The sequence below is a fragment of the Solenopsis invicta genome, chromosome 7 (assembly GCF_016802725.1).
Source record: "Solenopsis invicta isolate M01_SB chromosome 7, UNIL_Sinv_3.0, whole genome shotgun sequence".
Taxonomy (NCBI): Eukaryota; Metazoa; Arthropoda; class Insecta; order Hymenoptera; family Formicidae; genus Solenopsis; species Solenopsis invicta.
The window spans coordinates 17,167,816-17,195,002 of record NC_052670.1 but is presented as its reverse complement, the minus strand read 5'-3'; the positions used below and the strand labels follow the sequence as shown (position 1 = coordinate 17,195,002).

Here is a 27,187-nt window from a genome sequence, read left to right as displayed (position 1 = left end):
ATTTTGTTCGTTATATAGATGAAGTTATATAATATTAATGGAAGAGGTTATGTCACTCGGCCGTGGGCGCTCCCTTCCGCGGCCGGGCGTTGCCGGTGCTGGTGCCTCGGCGGGAGGTGGGGCGGCATTGCCGCCCCTCCTCCGCCGGGGCCGCGGCGCGGCGATAAGAAAAAAGAAGGGGCCGAAGGGGGTAAAACCGGGGGGGGACGTCTCGTGCGGCGTCCGCTGCCCCGCGTGCGGTGGGAAGGCGGATCCCGCGCTCCTCCGTGGTGGCAATCACGGTGGAGCCGGGGTGTGCCTCCTACACCGACGTGATCAGGAGGTCCAGGGCGGCGATAAATCTGGGGGATATTCTCCCCCAGCCCGAACTGGGCCTCAAATTTAGAGTCTCGCAGGCCGGGGGTGTCCTGTTGGAGATCCCCGGCACCGAGAGTCGGCCCGCGGCGGAGCGCCTCGCGGCCGAAATGAGGCGGGTGGCCGGGGGCCCGGGGATCCGGATAACCTGCCCTATGCGTAGGGTGGGGATTCGGGTGTCCGGGTTCCTGGACTCCACCGAGCCGGAGGAGGTGGCGGTGGCGCTGGCATGCGCCGGAGCATGCAGCGCCACCGATATCATAGTCGGTCGAGTTACTCGCGGCCGCCGGGGCATGGGCTCTGTGATAGCACAGTGCCCGGTCGCGGCGGCGGCGAGGCTCGCCAAGGTGGGAAAAGTGGCCCTGGGCTGGGCGGCTGCGCGCGTGGAGGCGCTTAAGGCGCCTCCACAGCGCTGCTATCGCTGCCTGGCACAGGGCCACATGCAGCACCGGTGCCCCGGTTACTTTGACCGGTCCCGGTGCTGCTTCAACTGCGGCGGGGAGGGTCACACTCGGGCACGGTGCGCTAATCAGCCATTCTGTCCCGAGTGTGCCTCCCGCAACAGGGCAGCCGGCCACCGACCGGGTGGCGCGGGCTGCCCCAAAATACCCCCCATGCCCCGGAGGGCCGGGGGGCCTCCTCCTTCCTCCCCGTATCTGGGGAGAGAGGAGGAAATGGAAATGGAGCGGCCTCCGTCATCGCCGGACGCTGACGCTGCCCGCGGCGCTCAGGCCGTTGGGGGCGACGGTCCGGCGGTGGCCGAGGCCGCCAAGGGGGGTGCGTCTCCCGCGGGCGGGGTCCCAGTAGATGGGCCCCCGGCTGCGGTGGATGCTCGGCTGCCGGGGTCCACCTCGGACAATTCGGAGTCCGGGGAGGAGCCCCCGCCGCCTAAATCGCGCGCGGTCGATGAGACCGGCGCGCCCGACGCAGTCAGCGTGTCGAGTCACGCTTCCGGGGATAACCTCCCCGTGGCCAGGGTAGTTCTGTCTCCCCTCCCCCGCCAACTCCCGCAGAGGGAGCGGAGGGGGAGTAAGGCCACGAGGGAGGCGAGGCCCAAGGGAGGCGCGCCAAGTGCGCCCTCCCCGGGGCCGCCCGTCCTCGGCAAGGGGAAGCGGCGATAGTGCCGCTCCTCGGGTGCCCGCCCCTAGCTGCCCCTAGCGCTCGGGGGATGCGACGGGACGGGGCCCAGGCCGATGGGGCCCGACGCTAGGCGAGAGGTTCCTCCCCTGGCGACCGGCCTGGCCATTCGAGCGCCGTGGACGGGAGGAGGTGGGGCGGGCGGCGGCGACCGCTCGTCCCTGGGCGTGGGGCTCGCACCTGCGATATGTCGGGAGCGGTCCCATGGCCCTAAATGGGCGCGGGGGTGCGTGATGCCTCGCTCCGCATCCCCGGGGTCGGGCTAGGCCCTACTGGCTGACGTATCTCGGCTGGGCCAGCAAAGCCCGACTCCCAACCCGACGAACTGGCGCGTCGGGGAGCTTCATGCTCCGATCCCCAGTGGAGGGATGTTGGAGAGTGCTATAGCAATCCCGGTCCCTCCACACAACGGGGCGAGATGGGCTCGGTGGGTTTTTAGTGGGTAGGCGGGCCGGGCCTCGCCAACTTTCTGCCGCGCAAGCGGTCTGTGCCGGCGAGGGGTACCGCATCCCGAGTCCCACACTCCCGTGGTCTAGCCAACCCGGGGTACTATGAGTATTTTCCCCCCGATAAAAAAAAAAAAAAAAAAAAAAGACGTTATGTCATAACTGTACCCCGTTAAATAATGAATAAATTGCAGATTATCTAGAGAATGGATTTTTGTTCAAACCTCAATACTATATTTTATTATTTTTAACTCTCACTGGCAAGTTACAGTACTATGTGAAAAAATAGTACAGTCTCGGACAAAATTATATTCCCCATATTAGTAAACTAATGATGTCGTATTTTCACTTTATGGTTACACAATCGGGTGAATATTTTCACGTGAGATGAAAATGTGAGAAGTGAATCATCTCACCGAAGTTAGACAATTGATGCCCTGATGCCTAAAGTATTTTCGTTTGTTGGGTTAGGTTGGGTTAAGTTAGATTAGATTGGGCCCCGCGCTCTCTTTCTGCGAGTCTGTCATCTCGCAGAAGGAGAGCGAAGAGAGAAGGAGGGAGTCGGCCCCGAACGCCGCTCCCTGCCGAAAGGAGAGGCTGCGGAGGAGAGCCCGAGCGTACGCGCGGGCCTCGTAAACTCCCCAAACAGTCCCGGGCTGGAGGGAGGAGCGGGCGAAAATGTGCCTGGCTCTCCAGCCCGGAGACTGTCAGGAGCTGCAGGGATGGGGTGCGGGGGCACCCTATCCCATTTCACGCAGCTCCACGGTAGGGGAGACCGTTGCGTGGTGGTCCCGCAACGGTCTCCAGTTAAGACGTCCCTCTCCCATAGGAGAGGGGAAGGGGCTCGGGGGGCGCCCGTTGAGAGTATGCCTTAGCAATCCCGGGGCGCCCCCCACGTCTCATGTAAAGGGAACCACCATGGGGTTTTAGCCGGTAGGAGTCCGGCATAACCGCCTCCCTTCCCCCCGGAAGGGAGGGGTATCCTATGAGGATTTCCCCATGTAAAAAAAAAAAAAAAAAGGTTAGATTGGGCCTCTTGTTCCACATGACGCAGGTGCTCTCACCGGGCATGGCTGCTTCGGGGAGCACCTGCACGAGTGGACTGGACGGGAGGCCACCACAAGGTGCCATCACTGTCCGGAGCCCAGGGACACGGAACAACATACCCTCGAGGAATGCCCTGCGTGGGCTGACGAGCGCCGTGCCCTTGTGGCAGTAGTGGGAGAAGACTTCTCCCTACCCAGGGTATTGAGAAAAATATTAGAGAGCCCGGAAAAATGGGACGCACTCGCCTCCTTCTGCGGCACCGTGATGCTACAAAAGGAGGCGGCAAAGCGGAAACGCGAGGACGACCCGAACGCGCCCGCTGAAAGACGGTGAGGGGGGGGAGACGGAGGAGAGTATACCTGCAACAACATCAGTAGATCCTCCTCCCTCTCCAACCTCTCCTTCGGGAGGGACTGGGCAGGAATGGGGTGAGCCCGTCGCCCTATCCCTACAATAGGAGATCGCCGCCGTCCCGGTGGCGATATATTATGTCGTCGCCGGGAAAACCTTGCTGGCGCGGCTGCATCTCCCTCCTTCCTCCTTCCTCAGGGAAGAGTAAAGGGGGAATGACCGGGAAGGAACAGAGGGGTGGGGGGACTCACAGCGCCGGCTAGACCGGACAGAGGGCCCTACCCTGTCCACTGTTTAGGAGGTACGCCTCGGGCGGAATCAGCGGCGGGATAGTTGCCCGGCTGACCCGTCTCGGGGCTTGGGATGCGGGAGTGCGTACCTAGGGCCTTCCTCCACGGGGGTCCAACACATACCCGGCATCCCGGTTCGAGCGGCTAGAACTCGATTTCGGTCGAGCTCTGGCCGCTAACTCCGGAGGGAGGTTCCTGCTCTCGGGTGGGGACCCGTTTGGGCTAGGACGGATTGCGGTGCATGCTAGTTCGATCCCGTGATCCGACCCTAGCCCAGACGCCGGAAAAAGGTGGGTTTTAGTGGGTATGCCGGCCACGTCTAGGTCGGCGAGTCTCACATACCCCGCGTTCCTGTCCCCACAGGACCGGGGACCCATAAAAGCGTTTCCCAACTATAAAAAAAAGGTTAGGTTAAGTTAGATTACGTGACTGATTGCCGTAGGGGTCTGGAGTCGTTTCGGGGCCTCCCGAGGCTGCGGATCGACTCTAGATACAGGAATTGGCGTTCCTGCGGTTTCCCGAGCTCGCTAGGGGGTCTCTCGCAGACCGTAGATTCAGGGATTTCAGCGACCCTGGCGCCCGAGCTGACACACCGTAATCCATCACGTGTTGAAATTACATGCGGGATGGACCGGGAACCTTGGCTTCACCTCCTGGGTTGCGAGGAGACAACCTCTGTAAAAAATCAAGGAGGCGGCGTCTGAGATGCCGCGTTTCGCGCCTCAGACGCCATGGTGGTGTGTTATTGTTCAGTGTACGGTGTTCGTCGCGGCGGGGGGTCGGGTCGCCTTCTCCTTGCAGAATCCTGGGGCGATTTTCTGGTCGATGACTAAATCCCGCGTGTTGACCCGCTGGTTGTCGATGGCCCCGGCTAGTCCGGGTTTATCGACACCGGGCCTTCAGGCCTAGGAGCAACCCGTAAACCGGTGCGGCTGGCAATTCTTTCCGGAGATGTTCCTCATTAGCGCGGGGGCATTGTCGTGGGAGGTGTTGGTTTTCGCCAAGGTCATTGATTGGTGGATCGTTCTGGGTGCCTGTTGGGATCGGGGGTCTCGGTTGCCCGCCGCAGTCCATTGTCTGGCGCGCGTCGATCGTGGGTTATCCCGGGTGTGAGCTTAATTGCGTGCATCTGGGTTTCGTTTTTTGTGTTTTTCCCTGGTCGGCGCGTGAGATGTGTGTGTCGTCCATTAGGTCCGCCTCGGGTCGGTGATCCCCGGACACCGGCCCGTAATACCCCTCGGGGCGAGGGTGGGGTTCCCCTCGCGAAACAATACCCCACTATGAGGATACATGGACAAATGCAAGGAAAATTTACCGCGAAGGGGGGGTCGGATACCCCAGGGCCGGCAAGGGGGGACTAGTGTCCCGGGTGCCCCCTTGTCAATATCAACTGACAGGCTGTCGTGCGGGGTGCCCACAAGCTCCGCCGACGAACGGGATACTGTGGAAGTTGATGTTCGTGAATGTCTGGGGGCGTCGCGGGAATCGCGCAGGGGGACGCTCTTGCAGATGCGGGAGCGCCTCGGGCCCGAAACCCGCGACGCCATCGATCGGTTTCTCGCCCTCGATCAGCTCGAAGGAGAGCTGTCCGGGGACGAGGATTCCAACTGGGAGGGAGGGGAGTATACGGGGGGGATCCTCTTCCTCTTTAGAAAGTATAGGGGAGGGCTACGCCTCTCTTAGTGAGTTGACACCGGGCAAAAGGGCCTGCTGGGCCGGAGTTCTGGCCAAGTCTGCGGGAGAGGACTCGGTCCTGCTGGCCGACGGTCGTCGCAAGACGGGTGGCGGTCGGCTGGACAACAGCACAATCGGGTCGGAAGGGACCCGATATTTTGAGACGATGGTGTTCGCGCCGCCACCACCTATGAAGGAGGGATCGACGCCGATCCGCGTCCATGGGGGAGGCTCGAGCGGGGAGGACCTCGCTGACCCGCCTCGTTGGAGGCGGCAGAGGCTCTCTCAGTTCCGGGCTGAGCCCATGGACGTCGATCGGCGTGAGGAGAAGGAAGCGATGACCGGGAACCCCTTGGAGCCGGTTATCGATTTAGGCGAGTCGGGAGGCCGTGTCCGGATCCCGGATGTTTCGGGGGACGGATCCGATCTCCCGACTCACGTAAGAAGCAGACGCGCCCGTGGCCGACCCCGCTTGGACGGGAGTGGACCCTTCAGGTCCCCCTCCCCACTGTCCGACGGGGCGGACACGGAAGACCGGCTCCACGGGGCTTTCCTGGAGCAGTTTAGGCCGCCGACTCTGAGCCAACGTCATCCGGAGCTCGGAGTTGGAGGGAGAGAGAACGGGGGCGAATGATACGCAGCCTCGCCAGCGTATCTGGATCCCCCCGACCCTGTTCACGCCGGACCAGCGGCGATACATTGACCGCCAACTGGGGGTGATCTCCCGGAGTACGACCACCGATCTGGCCGGATTGGCTGATGGGTGGCTCCGGGAGGTCAAGGGCGCGAGAAATAAGGCCTCCACAGGTTGCCCACTGTCGAGCAACCTGTCGGGGTAAATAAAGTTAAACACTCATCTCGCCCGGGAGGCGCTCATGACACTGGCGTACCGCGCCATTGGCCGTCTCGGGCGGGATGATGGACAGGAGGAAACGACGACCGCGGCCCGGGAGGAGGAGGTGCGGGTCCCTCCGGGCCGAGATCGCCAAATTGAGAGGGCAACTGGAGGTGGCCAAGCGCGCCCTCATGCTCCAAAGTGGATCCTCCTCGTCCGCTGCTGTCCCGCAGCCAACGAGGAGAAGGTCTCCTTTCCCTCCGCCGCCTCCGTCGGCCGCTTCTGCCCCCAGCTCTTCTCCTTTCGAGTGCTGGGGACGTTGGAGTGGCTGGCGGCGACGGTGGAGAGCCTGGAGAGGCGCCTGGCGCGGGTGAAGACGGGGGCTGTCCCGGCCGCCGTCCCCACCGACGCCAGCGGCAAGAAAAAGAAAAGAAAAGGGGGAAAAGGGAGTGCAGGAGCTCCGCGGGAGGAGCCTTCTAAGCCCCCCGCCGTGCCGGCGGTAGCGCCCGGCCTCGATACGCCTACGAGCGATCGGAGCTGGGTCGAGGTCGTCGGCACCAGGAAGAGGAGGAAAGTGGACAACGGGGGCCAAAGAGCGCCCCCCATTCGTCCCACGGGGGATAACGGTTGGGGGGTGTTCCCCCCGGCGTTTGGAGGAGTTACGGTTCGACCATCGGGGGCAGCGGCGTCTGCCGCCCCCCCGGCGGCCAAGCCGGAAAAGAAGAAAAAGAGAAAGAAGCAGGGAGGTCCGCCGCGAAGCAACGTCCTCGCGGCGAGGAAGATAGGGAGGCGCGTCCCCAAGTTATCGGCGATTCTGGTGACAGTGACTGGGGATGACGCCTCCTACGCAGGAGTAATGCGGCAGGCCAGGGAGGCCATTGTCTTCGGGAACATCCTGCCGCAAGGGAGTAATGGGCTACGGGTCCGCCGAGCCCAGACCGGGGGTCTCCTTCTGGAGATCTCCTTCTGGAGATCCCCGGTGAAGATAGCAGGCCAGCCGCTGAGAGACTGCCCTCTGAGATGAGGCGCGTCGCGGGAGGCCCGGACGTGCGGATCTCTTGCTCTCTGCGGATGGTGGGGATCCGCATCTCCGGGTTTGATGATTCGGTGACCTCGGAGGAGGTGGCCACGGCGGTCGCCAACTCCGGGTCATGCTTCGTGGCGGACCTGAAGGTAGGCCGGGTGACACGCAGTCGGCGGGGGCTGAGTTCTGTGATAGTGCAGTGCCCGGTCGCCGCCGCTGCAAAGATCGCCCGGACGGGGAGCTTGGCCCTGGGTTGGGTAGCGGCTCGCGTGGAGGTGCTCAAGGCATCTCCACAGCAATGTTTCTGGTACTTAGCCCAGGGACATACGCAGCACTTGGCAAGGTCGACAGGGCCCGGTGCTGCTTCAATTGCGGAGGGGAAGGGCACACCAGGCAGAATGCGCGAATAGGCCGTTCTGCCCGGAGTGTGCCTCCAAAGGAAAAGCGCACAATCACCGCCCCGCGGGTTCCCCCGGCCGCGCGACCGGGGAAGAGGACTCCCCCTCCTCCGCAGCGAGAGGAGGGCGGAGACCCAGAAGAAAATCGGCCGCTGACCCCTCCGCCTCCCACCCCGCCCGGCGTTCAGGCCGAGGATGGTGGTGTGTCGGAGGGGCCGGTGGCCGATATAGACATAGAGAAGACCCCTCCCGTGGCGGAGGCCTCTGTCGGTGAGGCCTTCATCACGGGGGTGATAGAGATATCGTCGGAGTCGTCCGAAGCCTCTGGGCTCCGGACGAGTCCGCCGACCAAAAAGAGGTGCGAGGCACTCGACAGTCCGAGTGCCGCGCACCTCCTTCAGGCAAAGGTGGTGCTCGAGCCCCTTCCTCTCCCGTAACGGCAGAAGCGAGTGGGACGCGACTCGAGCACCCCTCTCAAGAAGGCGTTGAGACCCCGGGCGGGGAAAGCGTTGACGCCTTCTTCCCGGGGTCACCTATCGGAGGAGGAGATAGGGCCGCGGAGTGACCCCCTGGGGGGGGGGGCATCCCGCGATCTTGGGCCTCGTTTCCGGCTGCCCCTGCGCTCAGGGATGCCCAGAAGACGAGGACCCTGGTTGTTGGGCCGCCCAATGAGTAGAGGCCTCCGCTCATCCGGCGAGCCGACCACTCGAGGATAGGAGGTAGGCCCGGTCGGTCCCTAGGGACCACTGGACCTTGGGTAGTGGATTGGCGTAGAACGGGTAAGTTTGGCGCTCGCCTCCTGCCCTAAAGGAGCGGGGGGGGGGCGTGCGGTGTTTTTCACGGCGCTACCCCGGGGTGAACAAGGCGGCGGCTGACGTATCTTGACTGCCACCCTGGCACGTCCTCTCCCAACCTGACGAACTGGCGCGTCGGAGGGCTCACGCTCCGACCCCGGGGGAAGGCTACTGATGAAATAGCGTTTTGCTGGCCGGGACCTTCCTTCATCTGGAGCGAGGTGGCTCGGTGAGGTTTTTAGTTGGTAGGCAGGTTAGGACGAGCCTGGTCGCTGAAATTACTTGGCCGGGTTAGCACCGAGTCTGACTCGAGTCCAACACTACCACGGTTTAGTCAACCTGGTGTGCCATGAGCATTTCCTTCATCGTATAAAAAAAAAAGGATTACGTGACTGATGGTATCCGATCGGGTCTGTACGCAACTGGGACTCACTCCTTTAAAATGTAGAGGAATATCAAATAAGCATAAAAGGCTAGATTTAAGTTAATCCTCTTAATGCTAAAAAATTTTTTTCTTTTAGCAAATAACATGTAATAAAAATAATTTTGTTTAGTTTTTTAACAATTTTATTATTTTTATAATTTAATTCTGTATTAACTGTTTTGTATATAAGATTCCTCTATTTTACTAATTACAATTACGCATTATTTTATAATTTTTAAAATTGCATTGGCGCCGCCGGATTTAAACCAATACGATTTTGGAATAGCAACCTCATACGCTAACACTGAGCTAATCGTACACTTGTAATGACTTAAATAAAAAGTTATATTTAAAGTAAGGCTAATTTGAACAGGAAGGAACTTGTGTCGTGAGTACTGCTCGAACAGGACGGGATCCGATAGCCCACGATGCGATAACCCACCAACCAATCATCTTGACTTATCTAATCTAACCAACGGAAAAATTCTAGGCATCGGCCGCTGTGAGTGATGGTGAGCTATCGGTCACGTACGTTATCAGGATTCGCCCGCTTAAACATTACTCTTTTATTTATTATATTATCTGTAATTTTTTTTATGCTCTAATAATATTTGCCACATGTAATCAAGCTAGATTATGTTTTGTAAGAAATATCTTACAAAAAGATATATTATTTTTAAGAGAACTTAATGAGATCTGTTCAGTGGCAAGAACTTGATTTCACTCACTGTATTTTTTATTTTTATAAATTGCTTATTAATGTTATGTTCACAATTCGAGGACAGTTATTACAGTTCACATTTGTTCACACGCGTATTCGCTGCAATAATGTCTAGAGGAGAGCACGCATATTTACGACAATGCCAAGGCAGCAGCCTTGAGTCCGTGAGGACGTCGCCTTGGGATTGCTGCCTTGAGTCGCAGATTCGATATGATAATTTGGTGGATGGAGAACCTTTGGATCACCTGGTGTACGATCGTCACTCGCATGTATATACACCCAAGGACTTTGATCACATTTTGTAACATTTTTGCGTCAAAACTTTGCCATGAACAAACCAGACGCGACAGAATTATTGCGCAAATTTTACGATAAGAGTTCGCAAATTGAGTGTGAATTAATAGCTTACGCTATTGATACTATTGTGAACGAAGCATTACATGAACAATAAAAAAAGGATTTTAAAAAACTCTTTAAAATGTATTTGAAAATCTATCCTTATCCATTGTTTCCTATTTTCTTAGTAAATAATATGCGACATAGTAGAGGCGCGCGTTTTTTAGGCGCCTACATTAAGGAGGCGCGCGAAAGAAACAAGCGTGGCGAGGTGAGGGGGACTAAACGCGCAAGCATGCCCGTTACCACGTATGGGAAAATCGAATGAGCGAGTAAGCGAGCGAGGGACGGAGAGAGCGAATGCGTAAGGGCGCATCCCCTCCACGCACGCGGCGGATCGCCCCAGCGGACCCCGCGTTAGACAGCGCGCATCCCCTCCGCGTACGCGGCGGCGGCGGCGGCGGCGACGGCGGCGGCGGCGGCGGCGGACCCCGCGGAAATAGCCGCGCACACCCCTTCGCCATCGTATCGCTTATCCCCCTCGTGATGACAGACATTTCCGATTTCAAAGAACAGTCATACCTCCTCGCGGTGTGATTTATTATGTTTATGTAAACAGAGTGACAGGTACATGGTCCATGTTTACATTAAATGGCCAGTTGCCTCCACGCGGCACATTTCAAAGGTGTCGGCCAAGAACATGGTCCTCGAATCGTTATCACTCTGTTTACTTAAACATTGATTACGCAGAACTACCGGTTAGGTTCGTACACGTGTCCCCGATTTAATTCCCCCCTCGCCCCGGTCGCGTAACATCGTCTCCGGTTAGACCCCCCGTGAGACCCGAAATATTCCCCCCTTCCCCGCACGCGGCACATTTCAAAGGTGTCAAATTTATTTAAACATCGGCCAAGAACATGGTCCTCGAATCGTTATCACTGTTTATATAAACATTGATTACGCAGAACCATTTCCGATTTCAAAGTACTGTCATACCCACCTCCTCGCGGTGCGATTTATTATGTTTATGTAAACAGAGTGACAAGTACATGGTCCATGTTTACATTAAATGGCCAGTTGCCTCCACGCGACACATTTCAAAGGTGTCAAATTGATTTAAACATCGGCCAAGAACATGGTCCTCGAATCGTTATCTCTGTTTATATAAACATTGATTACGCAGAACTACCGGTTAGGTTTACACGTGTGACCCCGTTTTAAGCCCCCCTCCCCCTCCCCACCCGGTTTGGTCCACCCGCGGGACCTTATCACCGGTTAGGTCCCCCCGCGCGACCCGTAATATTCCCCCCCTTCCCCGCACCCCCCTGAGATCCCTGGGTTTGAACCGGCTTATACATTCTACTATCTTTCTACATACTTACAGTTCATGATTAACGTAATGACCAATAAGCTCTAGTCGTTTTATTAATCATGAACTACGAGCAGGGTTGGAGAATTTGATGATTTCTGGGGTTTTATACGTTACACGGATAATACATGTATAATACGTATAAAACGTATGACCTAGTTTACACCGAACACTTGACACGCCTATAATGGCTTTGTTTACACCTAATACTTGATACGCGTAATATTTAGTAACTTTCTATTCAATTACCTTAATTTCGGTAATAAATTTAATGAATAGTATATTAAGCTAGTACAATATGAATCAAGATAATTAATTAAATATAGATATCACGTATACATTTACACGTATTCACCCTTCACTCAGTTAACTCCAAAAGTACATTCCTAAAATCCTGGGACATAACGAGACTCAGAGAAACCGGCAAACAACTTAAAGAAATCGTCAACAAAGGAATAAAAGAAGTTAGCAAAAGAAAAATTCAACGTTACCACCGTAGTTTCCGACAATGCGTCGCCGATGATGTCAATGGGCAAAAAAATAGAGATTTGGCATACTATGTGTCATAGCTACAGTGACCATCTGTTGGCCAAGGCTTTTGTTTCGAATGATTTTGCAAAGATTGTAAATAAACTTTTGCGTAAATTTAAGTCACCGAGTGCAGAGCATGAAATAAAGTAGCGAGGAGGATGCAGAATTATACTAGCTTGTGACACAAAGTGGTGTAGTTACAGAGATGCGTTCCAATGTCTGCTAAAAAATTTGCATCTTATGCAAGCTCTGATTGATGAAAAAAAGATTCAACTTGACCCCAAATACGAAAGCTTGCTCAGAGACTCATCATTTGCGATACAGTTACAAGATTTTATCTTGATCTTCGATCCAATATGCCAATTGATAAACGTCTGTCAAGACGGATTGTAGCATAGCTAAAGCTTGTGAAGAATGGCTCAAATTAGTGATACCGATAGCCAATGATCAGATGCAAAAAAATTAGACGATCGACTCGAAAAAGTGTTGACACCAATTGTACTCACTGCCAATTTCCTACATCCTCAGTATCGGGGCAAACGTTTTGAACACGATCATCGAAAAATGAAAATGGTTTTCTATTTTTTGACACAAAAATTGGAGTTGGCAGATATCACTGATGAAACGAGACTGTTTATCGAGATGTTTATCAGAAGGATCGTGGTATTTTTGGAAAATTGACGGAACGAAATCATACAGCACCAGAAGCATTTTGGATCTTAGTTTGTCCATTTTACCCAAAACTGTCGTTACTGGCTAAAAAATTGTTAAATATTCCTGCTGCTTCAGCGCAATTGGAAAGACTCTTTTCTTTGTGAGCTTTTGTTCACTCCGATTTACGGAACCGTCTCACTGTGGGTTGATCGATGAAACTTGATATCTACTATTCTCTGAAAATGAATGAGTTTTTTGATGATCATTACGACGAATTGATAGAATCTAACTGAATCAATGCTTATTTGTAATTAACATAAAATGACAAGGAAGAACCCGTATAAAAATGAGAATTTTATTTTTATTTTTTGTACAAAATGTATAAATTTATTTTTTATAAAAAAAATACATGAAAGTTACTTTTTTAAGTACGTAAGCTGTCACTTTTGTAACACCTTTTTTCTTAACAATATTTCACATTTTAAATCACAAAATCCATAACTGGATAAGTTCGATATAAACTCTTATCAAATGCTTTTTCGTATCTCATTTCATAAAATGAACAAAATTCGCGAAAACGCAAAGAAACTTTGAGTTCATATATAGTTTAAATACATTAACAGTAGAATATTTCCCTTTTAACTACTATTTAACACTTAGTATTGCCATATTACCAACAGAAAAACAAATTCGAAATAGATTCAAACGTATAAGTTAAAGAATAAATTTGTGAGCTTTTCAAATCGTTTAGGCGTTAAGTCATTAACATTAGCCGGATGTGATATCGATTTGTGCACAGCAACAGGGAGTCTTAGGATTTTCATAGCAAAGGATGATAACTTTGGGTGTACTGAAGAAACTACCCGCCAGAATGACAGTGCATCGTATTCTTTTAAACGACGAGAACTGAATAATTCTGTTGAATTCTGTGAATTTCTATAATTTCCAAACTTGTTCATTTGATCTGGATCAAGTTCCTCAAGCATGAAATCCGTAGTCTTTGTCATACGTATCACATCTTCTGCGAATCGTTTACCTCGGTAGATGGGATGAAAAAAATTTGCTGTTAAGACAATTGGAGTTAGGACTTCTTCGATTCGACATTGAATTGATTTATAGTTCTCATTATCGACCACCATCAACTATTGTTCGACATCAGCAATCGTGGTGTTTTGCTGCTTGCAATTTTGTGCAATTGAGTGAATAGGCTTCAACAAATCCAAAGCATAATTCAACCTTTCCTCGAAGGAGTCTTCAATTAAGATGCTCACAACGTTTTTCTTTAATCTGCACTCCCTGTTGCCCACTAGCTGTCTCATAGCTCCATAGTTTTTCATACAAGATGAAAATAAACTCCAGTGATGAGAATGTGAATTGTCTCGTAATTTGATGTCTGTTCCTCCATGTACTATTAAATTCTCTTACAATTCTCTACTTGAGAATTCGTCAAGTAAGTAACGTACATTTTCTGCAAGCTCGAAGTCGACTTCGACAGATGCAGCGAAGGACTTATGGCATTGCAATGACCACAGTGTTCTGCATCTATTTAAATCTATCGATTCCAAATTTTCGTCAGAAATGGCGGCGTAGATCGTGATGTTGAATTTTGTTCTCGATAAATCGATTGCATCATGAATTATATTTGTGAAATTGTCATCATTTTTCTGCGCATGCCATGTCTTCAAATATATATATTTTTTGTCTTGGGACTGCACAAAAGCAACTATGTGCGACTCCTGTTCCGTTTTTGTCCTAAAGAGGATCAATACTCCTTCGGAATTAGACAAAGTTGTGCGCTGCACGGCACTGGAGCGCGATTTTGGCACTGATGCTATTTGGCGGGATGGAGATGCCGATTGAATTACTTCGAATGTGCTTGTTGCGTTTGAAAAAAAAATATATCTTTTATTTCGCACTGAGATAATCGCTTTCTGTAATCACGATACTCCTCGGAACCCGACTGCGAAGAAAACGGCGCGCTCCCGCATTTTCGGGAGCCTATCTAGCCTGCGACACGATCTGTTTCCGAGGGTTTCACGTGAAACTTTTTGTGGTTTCGCCGGGAACAAATCGTGCTGGACTTAGCTGTTCTGATACGCAAGAGCGTCGTGTACCGGACGCCAATTGGTCGGTTACGGCGCGCATCGTTTGACCACGCGCGCGATCACGCAGACGATAGACCGAGCTCACGGCTCCGCTCTGATCGGCAAACAATAACATGCCAATTCCAAAGCCAAGAATTGATCGCCTGAAATTGGAAAATAATAATTCCAGCGCTTCGTAATATTCTTGGTTTTAGAATTAATAACCACGACAGAAACTGAATATTGCGGCATTCTGCAACAAAGTCGAACGGAGTTTTTCGAGTTGGGCATGAGAATCGTGGAGAAACTGATTTGCCATCGCTGCCGCAGACAGTGGCTTGCATCCAGGTCGTATGGTTCTCATGCAATCCAAAAACACCTTGGATTCAACTTTGTCGAAAGGGATGTTGCATCCATAGAAAAATTTTGCCATAGACTCGTCAAAATGGATTTTATTTTTTTCTGAAACATAATCAAAATGTAAATTCAATCCTCGTTGAGGTTTCGATGTTTTATGTTTTTTTGCACATGGAAGAACGGACGTAGACGAAATATCTGCACTCAGTTCCTGAGATAGTATAGTTGATATTTTGTGATCAGGAACAATAACGGGAACATGTTCAGCATTTTCGACTCCTATTGCGATGATCTTTGAAGATCTTGGATCCGATTCATCCGATGACGAATCCGCTATCGTATCAATAATGTTAATTTGGATTGCATTGAGCATATTTCCATTGATATCATTTGACTTCAAAGCTGTCAATCTATGCTTATCTCTATTGCAGGTTGTCCTGTAAACATAAAAATTTCACAAACATTCAATATAGTTTACTCTTTCATCTCTGATGAGTGATGAGTCATTTTCTCCATATTTTATTTTGTTAACCTGTGGGTTTGTAACCTAGATTTCGAGGAGTTTGTTAAAGTTTTTTCACAAACCATGCAGTAGGCTATCATTTTTCCACCTACAGAACGTCGCTCAAAGTCACCATTTTCCCAAAAATTATGGGTTGGCCTGCCACCCTGACTCATTTTTTATTTATCGCTCGTATTGTACTTTATAACTTTTTCTTTTATTGTCACACAGACCGGGGACCGGGGACAATAATCATAGGTTATGATTCAACCACAAGCTCTACAACATACTCGTATAACATAACCAGTTAAATAACGTTATCGACGTTACGTTATAAGCATACGCTTCCGTCAAAGGCCTGAAGAGGCGCAATCAGCGCTCGACGTATTATACATACGTATAAACCCATGTATAATACGTATGTATTATACATGATTTTATACACGTATAATGCATCAAGTATTATACGTACTCAACCCTGAGGGTGATTTTACATAAAGCGCGGAAACGCAGAAACGTGGAAACGCGGAAAACAAAAATAACTAGACTTACTAAGATTCCCGCATTTCCGCGCGTTCTGTTCCGTCTGTTTTGGATACCTTGTATTACATAAAGCATATTTCGAGCGGAAAAGCGGAACGGGAAATTATAAATTATTAATTTTTAACGGTGTTAATTAATTTAAATGATTGTATTCAATAAATAAGCTAAAAAGGTAAGTATATTATTAAAAATTGTAATAAATTAAGTGAATATTATTTTAAGAAACGAATATAAATGTCTAGTTTTCACCATTTCGTTCCGCTTTTCCGCGCAAATCGTGCTCTATGTAATACAAGGAGAAAAAATTTGCGGAACGAACACTAAAATCCGTTGTCAATGCGGCTCCAATGGCTGTAGTATTTTATCCGGAGCCGATTGAAGAAGAAAGTATATTTCTACATACTCCAATTATTTTAATGTTTTAATAGTGTATATAATATGGATCCAAACATTATGTTATTATGAAGTATCTCATGCAAGCAAGGGATGAACCGATAATTAAGATATGCAGAAATAACTAAGAAAAAAGTTATTCCAATGTTTTATTTGTACTTGCGTTACAAAAAATTGCAAAAAGACCATAGTATATGAGTACGGCCTATTTTTACTGAGAGAAGAAGACTTCTGCAAGGTGATAGCGACAATTTACTTGTGGAAATGCGATTAAAACCGCAGTAGCCACATTTCGTTGCCTGTGAACAAAAATACAATTATTTTATTAATTCAGATATTGAGTACCAATCGTTAATAGATATGATTTTAAACATTTGTGCTTATTATAATATTTATTATATTTACTAAAGATGATCAACTTGGAAGTCAAAAACGTACATGTATGTCAAATGTATAATTGAACTTTGTTTATGTAAATTAACGTGTATTTGTATAATTAATATCAGCACAATTTTTTTTACAAAAATTTACGTATTTAATCCGTATACAAAATCTAAGATTTTAGTTTAGATTTTACGTGTTAATCTGTGTCGAAAGAAGTGAAAAATTACAAAGATTTTTCTATCAAAATAATAGCACTATTATGTTTACTGAGTATTAATAATTATTTAAATTATACAGGGTCGTCTATTACAAACTCGATTTATTTTACGTGCACATCGGCATACATCAGTGTGATTCCGTTGGATTCCGCTTTTCCGCTCAAACACGCGGAAAGGAACGACGGAACGCAGAAACGCAAAATCTAGTTATTTCCGCGTTTCCACGTTTCCGCGTTTCCGCGCTTCATGTCAAATCACCCTGACTGCGAGTATGTAGAAAGTGATGACTTTTCAGTTTGGAAAATTTCCCCATGGACAGAATCAAAGTCCTTGAGTGTACGTTGTTACAACAAATCGCATAAGTCGATCGCGTTCACGAACACCCGCCCTGAAGCTACCCAGATAACAATATGCCCGCACAGTGATAGCATGGTGCGCACACGCGTGCAAATTATCCGCATACAGTGATGTCACTGGATCCAACAGATGCGTCCTCAATTGACGGCGATATCGCTTTTTAAAGGATTGTTTTGTACACATATTTATTCGTATTTAGTGACTGATTATATATCTTATATACAGGGTGAGTTATTTTAATCTATGGACCCGAATATCTTCCAAATAACGGTATCTAAAAAAAAATGGTTTAGATAAAAGTTGACCAGGACAGAGGGGGTCATTCAATTGTACCACTGGTTTCAACCTTGAGGTCAATTTTGAAGGTTGTTTCAAGGTCACGATGGTTTTTTTAAATGGGACACCCTATTTTTGACTGCGGATTTCGAAAGAGCGGAAAATTTTACATCAAACTTGTCTTATGAAAAAATTGTTTTTGCGACCTTGGAAAGGTCAAAAATGAAGGTGAAATGCCTGAAAAACGATCTGGTGTACTTTTTCTGAAATGACGTGGTTTTCTGGGTAACACAAATGTGCATAAACATTACTACTTGCAACTTTCGGCCGGATTCTTCGACGCACTCCTATTGCTCCCCTCCCACCGCTCGCGCCTTAGCAACGGCGCCGCCGGACGGCGTAACTAAGGAGCGCGAATACATCGTCTCAGGACCGTGCGTTATATAAAGTTGCTTAAATTAAAAAATTTCAAACATACATACAGGGTATGTAGGTAATTACATTCACAAGTTACCTTTCCAGAATGGCTGATTATAGTCCTAATGAGATTGTTGATATTATATTAGTTTTAGGGGAGTGTCATAGCAATTATAATGCAGCATCAAGGCTTTATGCTCAACGTTTTCCTGAAAGGCGACATCCAACTGATATGACAATACGTAGTTTAGTCCAAAGAGCTCGCAATGGACATCTTGTTCATCAACGTCAACATCATGAATATGAGGAAAATGATGCGCGAGCCGTAACTATTTTAGCAATACTTCACCTTAATCCTCATGTTAGTACTCGCCAGATTGAAAGGGAAATAGGTATACCACAAAGAACTGTTGTTAGAATTTTAAGAGCTCTAAATTACCACCCTTTCCACATCACTTTTACGCAGGCTTTACAGCCTAATCATCATCTGATGCGTATTGCTTTTTGCCAGTGGGCTTTACAAATGTTACACGATGATCCTAATTTTTTTAGGTATGTGCTTTTCTCAGATGAGGCTAAATTTTATAGTGACGGACAACTTAATAGAAACAACTGCCATTATTGGTCAGATGTTAATCCCCACTGGTATAGGCCAATAGATCATCAAAATCGATGGAGTATTATGGTGTGGTGCGGCATTGTAAATGGTTATTTGATTGGACCTTATTTTTTTGAAGAGAACGTTGATAGACACAGTTACTTATCGTTGCTAAGAGATCACTTACCAGGCTTATTAGAAGATGTTGACTTACAACAAGAGCAACAAGAGCAAGAATGTGGTTTCAACAAGATGGTGCTGCACCGCATTATGCACTCATTGTACGTGCCTTTTTAAATGCCAGTTACACTGACAGATGGATTGGACGAAGGGGTCCAGTTGAATGGCCTCCTTGCTCACCAGATTTGACGTCGCCTGATTTCTTTTTATGGGGATACTTGAAAAATGTTGTTTTTGCTGAACGACCAACCACAAGAGATGATTTTATGGACCGCATTCGTAGAGCTTGTGCAGCCATTCCTAGAGCTACCCTGCTTAGAACTGTGGATAGTTTTCAAAACAGATTGCAGTTATGCCTCGAAGCCAACGGAGGTACTTTTGAACAATTACTCCGTGGGTAATTCATTTAAATTACAGTGTTAGTGAGAGGCAAGGGGACTCACGATAATGCACCCTAAAGGAAACAGAACTTACTACGTCCACGTCGTTGTTTCCGGGTAACGCTAAAAGTAAGATGAAAGTGCTTTTGACCTTGATATGACCTTGATATGACCTTCAAAAGGTCAGGTCGAAAAACTAAAAAATCCCTATGCTTATGTAAAAAGTGCCATTGTTTAAGAGCCCATTGTCAAGAAACAGGTTCTGCGGTCCAAAATAGGGTTTACTAATCAAAAAATGCGTTATGAGCCTCAAACAACCTTGAAAATTAACCTCAAGGTCAAGCTAGTCAAAGTGATTAACACTTTTACAATTCATTGACTTTGTTTAAGCATTATGCACATTTGTGTTACCCAGAAAATCACGTCATTTCAGAAAAAGTACACCAGATCGTTTTTCAGGCATTTCACCTTTATTTTTGACCTTTCCAAGGTCGCAAAAACAATTTTTTTCATAAAACAAGTTTGATGTAAAATTTTCCGCTCTTTCGAAATCCGCACTCAAAAATAGGGTGTCCCATGTAAAAAATCCATTGTGACCTTGAAATAACCTTCAAAATTGACCTCAAGGTCAAAACCAGTGGTACAATTGAATGACCCCCTCTGTCCTGTCAACTTTTATCTAAACCATTTTTTTGTAGATACCGTTATTTGGAAGATATTCGGATCCATAGACTAAAATGACTCACCCTGTATATACACACACGCACGCACGCACACGCACACACGCGCGCGCGCACACACACACACACACACACACACACACACACAGAATGTTTATTAATGATTGTCCCCACGTTTTACCGTAGGAGTTGACTTACCTACTTGCACTTGTAGTTCACTAAACGCTCCATAGTAGTAGTAGTAGGTACTTTATTCCTTGCGGAGTACATTGCGGACTTCCGCTCCGCTTACATAGTTTCAACCTTTTTTATTCCTTGCTTCTTTTACAACGCACGAGAGAGAGAAAGAGAAAAATCACTCATTCATTCATACTTCTACACTCATTCTTTGGACCTCCATTTCCGCCGCTTTCTTCCATACTTTCCTCTCTTCCTTCCAGACTCTCATTCATACCCAGCCACCCTCCTCCCTCCCGCATCTCCTCCAGTTTTTTCATCCAAACCTCTCCCTTCCCCCTCTCACCTAAAACCTCTCCTACCATCTCCTGCCATCCCTTTTCCGTCCCCCAATCAGTGCATTCCTCCCATATATGCTCCCACGTCTCCTCTCCCCATCCTACACTTTCTTTTCTCTTTCTCTTCCCAGTATCTACCTCCTCTCATACCATCTCCTAATCTAAACCTCGCAATCTTTTTCCATCTTTCCTCTTTCCAATCTCTCTTCAAGTACTCCGGCACTCCCTTTGCCTTCACTCTGTTATACCATCTATTGAACTTTGAACTCCTAATTTTTTCCCACCTTTCCTCTTCCTGCCGCCTCCTCTCTCTTGCTACCACCTCTTCCCCCCTTAACCCTCCCTCTTCTCTCAACTTTTCTATCTCCTTGATATTCCAGCTCTTTTCTTCATAGAAACTACTTCTTTCTTCCTCCCATTTTCCCATCACCTTTCCCTCCTTCGCTCTACCTCTTATCTCCTCCCAACACAACCTTGCCAATTCCCTCCCTCCTCCTCCCAGTTTCTTTTCATAACTCCATGCCCTCATTCCTGCCCTTCCCCTTAATTTTTCCCTCTGCATTTCCTCTTTTACCATGTACCCCGGTGTGTACCTTCCCACTCTTATTACCCATTTCAAATACCTGTCCTGTATCCTCTCTACCCTTTCCCTTTCTTTCCAGCCCCAAATTTCTGCCCCATAACTAACCACCGTCCATACCAACCTATCAAATAACAACATCCTTCTAACCCAGTTCTTTCCGAATTTCCTCTTTCCTATTTCCCATACTTCTCTCATCACCACCGCTCCTTTTTTTACTCTCTCTTCTATATGTTCTTTCTGTCCCCCATTTGCCATCATCACATAGCCCAGATATTTATACCTTTTCACTTCCTCTATTTCATTTTCTTTCCATTTCCATATTATCTTTTTCTGTCTCCCGCCCCCTCTTCTACACCTCATCACTTTTGTCTTCTCCACATTTACTTCTAATCTTTTCTGTTCTACATATCCTTCTAATGTTTTTATTAACCCTTTCATCCCTGCTTCATCCTCTGCCACCACCGCCACATCATCCGCATACGCCAGGGAATAAATTTTTCTTCCCTTCACCTTTACGCCCCCCCCATCCCCGCTTCTCCAATTTCTCATCCAAATCCGCTAGCAGTAGTGTAAACATGCATGGGCTCAACGGACATCCCTGTCTCACTCCTCTATTTGTCCAAACGTTTCCCCCCTCTCTTTCCCCCACCCTTACTCTACTTATTGTCTCCTTCAAAACTTCCTTACACCTCACCACCAGACTCTCTCTCACTCCCTTCCTCCTCATTGTCTGTACCAGTATCTCCTTATCCACCGAGTCAAACGCTGCTTTCATATCCACAAACATAACTACTATTTTGCCTTTTGCTTCCGCTATTTTCTTATTTATTAAATAATTTAACACTTATATGTGGTTTATCGTTCCTACCCCTCTCCTAAACCCCGTTTGACTCGGTGGTAATATCCCTTTATTTTCCACTTCTTCCCTCAATCTCTCCGCCAAAACCGTCGCATACACTTTATACGCCGTTTGCGTAAGCGTAACCCCCCTATAGTCTTCTGCCTTTTCCCCCTCCCCTTTTTTCACTATCGGTACCACTATCCCTTCTCTCCAATCTTCCGGCCATCCCTCTCCCTTCCAAACTCTATTACATATCTCCCACAGCCATTCCCTTATTTCTTTTCCTCCATATTTCCATACTTCATTCGTAATCCCATCTCCTCCTGCCGCTTTTCCGTCCCTCAATCTCCTTATCGCCCTACCAATTTCCTCTCTACTAATCTTTTCTTCCTCCTCTACCCCTATCCCCATTACCTCCCCTCTTATCCTTTACTCTATTCCCCCCAGCACCCCTCTAAAGTGTTTTTCCCACTCCCCCATTTCAATCCCTTCCCTTTTTTTTTACGAAGAGGAAATGCGTTATCGCATACCCCAGGCCTTGGGGGAGGCTTGGTGGTTATGTGGGGCTCTCCCCCGCCGGCGACGTGCCGGCGAGGGCCTACCCACTAAAACCTCTCCGGGTGTCCTACCCTGGTCCATAACTGGGGGACTCCGGGAACGCGTGCAGCATACTTCCGGAGCCCCCCGGACCAAGTCGGCTAGTTGGGGCCGACTCGTCTCGCCAGGGGCGCTTTATCTGCCCTAGGTCGGGGGAGTGGGACACCGTCCCTCCCCCGCCTCTTCCCCTGTTGGTTTTGGGGGTACAGGCCCGGGGGTCCGGCCCCCGCCGGATGGTTCCCGGGCCTAGCTGCACCATTGGTGCAAGCTCCCATGCTCTCGTGGGGAGGGAGCACTTGCCCCACTCCCCTCCCTCCGGCGAGGCTGGGAAGGTTACCCCTTCTGACTGGAAAAGGACCCTCCTCCCGATGTTACTGGGAGTTAGCCCCGCCGGGAGCCGAACTTGGCGTGAACTGCCTCGCCCAGCTTCGGGTCCCATATGCAGGGTCTTCGACAGGGGAGGCAGGAGGCTCGTCCTCCCTGTTATCGTTGGGGAGGTCGCCGTTGCTTTCCCCCTCCTCCTCGATGGTTTGGAGGGAGGGGGGGTGCAGCGCCGACGATCCTTCTCCGCTTTCTGCGGGGGCTCCCGCCATCGGGGGGGGGGCCAGGCCGATCTCTCGGAGGGCGGGGGTCCCCGCTTCCACCGTTCCCATGGGGGTTGGGTTGGCGACGTCGTCGCCTGCCGCCCCCCCCTCCCCGGGTCTTCCTTCTCTTTGCCTCTCCCTGGCAGTCTCGGCCACCTCCTTCTGTAACATAACCTGTTTGCAGAAGGAGGCAACCGCCTTCCAACAACTCTCCCTGAGGACCATCTTAGCAACGATGGCCCCCAGGGAGAGGTCTTCCCCAACATCGTTTTTAAGGACTCCGCGCAGCTCGTCCCACGCTGGGCAATGCTCCAGCGTGTGCTGCGCAGAGTCCACCTCCGCCTCGCAATGGTGGCAGCGCGCTGTCAGCTCCTTCCTTATTCGACACAGGTACTCACCGAAACAACCGTGTCCGGTGAACACCTGCATCATACGATAGGATAGACCGCCCCATGGGCGGTCCACCCACTCCTCCAGGTGGGGGAGGACGGCCTCCAGAACCCGGGTGCTCACTGTCGGCGGGTTTTCGACGAGGTGGTCTCGCCATACCTCGATTGCCCGCCGACGGGCTCTCCACGACGCCATGGTCCTCGGGGCAATGATGTTGCCCCGTAGGCGGGAGGCTTTAACCCGAGCGTACAAGGCAGCTCGGGCCGTTGCCAGGAATTGTACTGGTGGCACTCCCGCCAGAACCATTATGGCGTCTTTTGGAGAGGTGCGATAAGCGTGCGCAACGCGTAGAGCCAGCAACCTTTGCACTGAATGCAAATGCTTCTTAATCTTGCTGCTGGCCCACATCGCCCGCACCAGACCGGGGCGCCGTATAGCGCCTCGGACATGACTGCGTGCATATACGCGCATCTCGCACCTATACCCGGGCCCCGGAGGTTGGGCATCAGACCTCTGAGGGCATTGGCCCTCTTGCCCAACCGTGGGGTAATGTCGTCGAAATGCTCGACGAAGCCCCACCGGCCGTCTAGGGTCAACCCCAGGTACTTCAGGGTTGTCCCCACCTGGATTTGGATTCTACCCACAAAGACTGAGGCCTGTGGAGGGGGCCCCCAGAAGCCATCGTGGAAAATGATGGCTTCCGTTTTGTGTGGGGCCACCCTTAGCCCCAAGTCCTCTATTGCACCGACAACGCATGCCACCGCCCTGTTCACCTGCGCAACCGCGTCTTCCCAGGAGGTTCCCCCAGCTACCACTAAAGTGTCATCGGCGTAACACACAGTGTGGCAGCCGGGGGGGGGAGGCCCGTGCGGAGGACGACGTCGTACGCGGCGTCCCATAGCAGGGGCCCGAGAACCGACCCCTGCGGAACGCCGCACGTCATGTCCCTCTGCTACTGGAGTCCATCCTTGTCTATGTACTCCAGCGTTCTGTCCCGGAAATAGTCCCTCACCGTCTCGACAAGGTAGGGCGGCAGGCCATAGTATTCGACCAGGGCCGCCACTACCCTGCCCAACGAGACGGTGTTAAAGGCGTTGGCGATATCTAGCGACACCGCCAACGCCACCCTTCCCTCCCCCGTCATGGACTCCACGAGGGCGCGAACGTGCTGAATAGCATCTATCGTTGAGCGCTTCTCGCGGAATCCGAACTGACCGGGGGATAGATCGGGACCTATCCGGGAGAGATGCCGGATGATGCGGTTGGCAATTACACGCTCGTGGATTTTGCCCGCATCTTCCAGTATGCAGAGGGGCCTGTACGTAGAGAGGTCCTCCACTGGTTTGCCCACTTTCCTTAGTAGGACAAGCCGGGCCCTCTTCCTGGGAAATACTCCTTTTTTGAAGCACTGGGTGAGGACCCTTTTGAGGTCCTCACCCACCACCGGTGCGGCCCGGTCCCAGACTTTGCCGAAGACTCCGTCTGGGCCGGGCGCGCGGGCTCTGCCCTTATTTTTAATCCGCAATCGGGCAAAAGCCTCCTCGAGCTCATAGTCTCTGACCCCCAGCTCCTCCGACCAACCCGGAGGGGGATTGGACCGAGCCGGTATGTCCCTCCCGCGGGTGGGGAACAGTTGGTCGACCACCCACTTTAGGAACTGGGGGTCCAATGTCTCAATAAGGGGAGGGGCCCATTGGCGGAGTTTCCCGACTGCCATTTTATATGGCCTTTCCCATGGGTCCCTCGTGAGGCCTGAGATGAACTCTTCTCAGGCCTCAGCCTTCGCCCGGCGAATGGCGACCCTCAGCGCCTTCCTGGCGTCTCTGAGGGCCGCCCTTGTCTCCTCTACCTCTGCCTTCATGCCCCGACGGCGGGCGCGCGTGAAAGCCTTTCTGGTGGCCACCGTCGCCCGCCTCAGTTGGGCGAGCTCCTTGGACCACCAATAGGTAGCACGCTTGGCCCTTGGCCGACTGCGGGGCATGGAGGCATCGCACGCACGCGACATGGCGTCGCAGAGCCATTCCGCCTCTGCTTCGGCCCCGGCGTCTTGCCCCCGGTCAGCCCACGTAGACACCGTGAGGCTGACCTCGAGGGCCTCCTGATCGAGTTTTCTGAGGACCCATCTCCTCTCCGCCAATTGGCGGCGGATTCTCGCTCGCACCTCCGCGGGTGTGGAGGCCACCTCCGTCTCGATCAACCTGTGATCGGTAAGCTCCCCGAGCGGCCTCCACTCTCCAGGCTCTGACCCTGTCTAGGGCGTCCGGAGAGGCCCACGTGAGATCCACTATGGATTCACCACGGCCACCCACGAAGGTGCTGACTCGACCTCGGTTGAGCAAAGCAAGGTCGAGTCCCGCCACCAACTCAAGGGTAAGACGGCCTCTGGGGTTCGTGGTCGGGGACCCCCACGCGACCGCGTGAGCGTTGAAATCCTCTCCCATGATGATAGGCCTGGGAGAGCGCCTGAAGATGGCCTCTCCCGCCTGCTCCAGGGCCGCCTCGTACTCCCCCCGACTGAGACTCGGGGGGGAGTAAACTCTGCGGACGTCGATGGGTCCCCACTCGACCAGGACGAAGCTCTCGCCGGACTCCACCAGGAGCATTGGCGGGGCGTCGCGTGCGTGCTGGCTGACTATCGCCACCCTGCCCAAGGTATCCCCGGCCCAATTTGGATGATCGTCGGGGATCCTATATGGGTCGGCGGCGATAGCCAGCCCTCCACCTCTTTCCGCCAGGCACTGCAACAGAATGTCCTGTGCAGCCCTGGCGTGAATCAGGTTTGTTTGGAGGAGCCTCTGAGACATTGCTGATTGATGGCTAAGACTCCTCCACCTCCATCTCTTCTAGTGGTGCTAGCGGCACCTCTACCTCGCGGGGCTCACCGTCCACTGGGGAGGGGGCCTTGGGAGCGGTCGGCGTTTTAGTTGCCGCCGTCTTTTGGGCACGACCTCCCCATTTGTTGTTGGGGAGGTGTTTTTGGGAGGGGATTGCGTTCTGGCAGCCCCTCCCTTCTTCTTTTTTGTTGTGGTTAGCGACGTAGTGGGGAGAGTAGAGTCAGAGGAGAGTTGTTGGGAGACCGTTCCGTCCTTTCCCCCCGGTCGCTTCTGCATTTTGCGGACCTTTGGCCGCAGGTTTTGCCACGCTTATCTGAGCCGCTCTTCCCTTGGCAGTGGATGAGCAAGACTTGCTCCCCACTCTATGATCCGCCGGTCTTCCCCTATCCAGACACACCGGACAGCTTACTTTATTGATGCAGACATTGGCCTGGTGGCCGATGCTGCCGCATCGGTAGCAGCAGCCAGACCTGTCTATCTGGCTGCTGCAGTTTAGCTGTGTGTGCCCGGCGGCCAAGCATCTATAGCACTGCAGCCCCCGCGAGGGCAGGAGCGTGGCTCTGCAGCTCGACCACCCCACTTTGAGGCGTGGAGTGGCCAGGACTGCTTTGTCGGCCCTCACGGGGCACCGCAGCCAGCACGTACCGAGGCCATTAGGGGCCCGGCGGATCTCTCCCACTTTTACGTCCAGTGGGGAGCAGCTTTCGATGTTCCCCACGGCATTCGCCACCTCCTGTGTCGTGATGGAATCGTCCATACCAGACATCCTCAGCTCCACCGACTTGGAGGGGCGAGCAATTCTTACATCGTCTCTGTGGGCCATGACCTCGCGGAGCTCATTGGCCAGGGCGTCGGCTTTTTCGGCGTTGCCGTCGCCCCAAACCTCCAAAATGAGCGCGCCGGTCACGGCCCTTGGAGGTCTCAGGTCTCCGAACTCGAGAGCTTCGAGGTTAATTTGGCTTCTTGCCATCCTCATAACCTCGGCGTAAGCCTCCCGGTCGGAACAGGTCACCGAGACCGCCGCGGTGCTCGGTGGCCTGATTTTCGCGCTGGTAGGCTTGGCAGATCCCCTCTTTTTTTTCGTGAGGA

At 51.2% G+C, this 27,187-nt stretch overlaps 2 protein-coding genes and 1 pseudogene across 2 annotated transcripts; 2 read left to right on the top strand and 1 right to left on the bottom strand.

Moving 5' to 3' along the window:
• Window positions 1-2,615: 2,615 nt before the first annotated feature.
• On the top strand, window positions 2,616-3,317 carry LOC113005347. The gene is made up of 2 exons (XM_039452020.1): window positions 2,616-2,664; window positions 2,992-3,317. The coding sequence occupies exons 1-2, from the start codon at window positions 2,616-2,618 to the stop codon at window positions 3,315-3,317; spliced, it is 375 nt and encodes a 124-aa protein (XP_039307954.1).
• A 6,285-nt stretch (window positions 3,318-9,602) lies between these two features.
• Window positions 9,603-12,594, top strand: LOC120358288 (annotated as a pseudogene).
• Window positions 12,595-25,321: 12,727 nt separating this feature from the next.
• On the bottom strand, window positions 25,322-26,068 carry LOC105202488. The gene has a single exon (XM_011171050.2). The coding sequence runs from the start codon at window positions 26,066-26,068 to the stop codon at window positions 25,322-25,324; it is 747 nt and encodes a 248-aa protein (XP_011169352.1).
• Window positions 26,069-27,187: the final 1,119 nt, after the last annotated feature.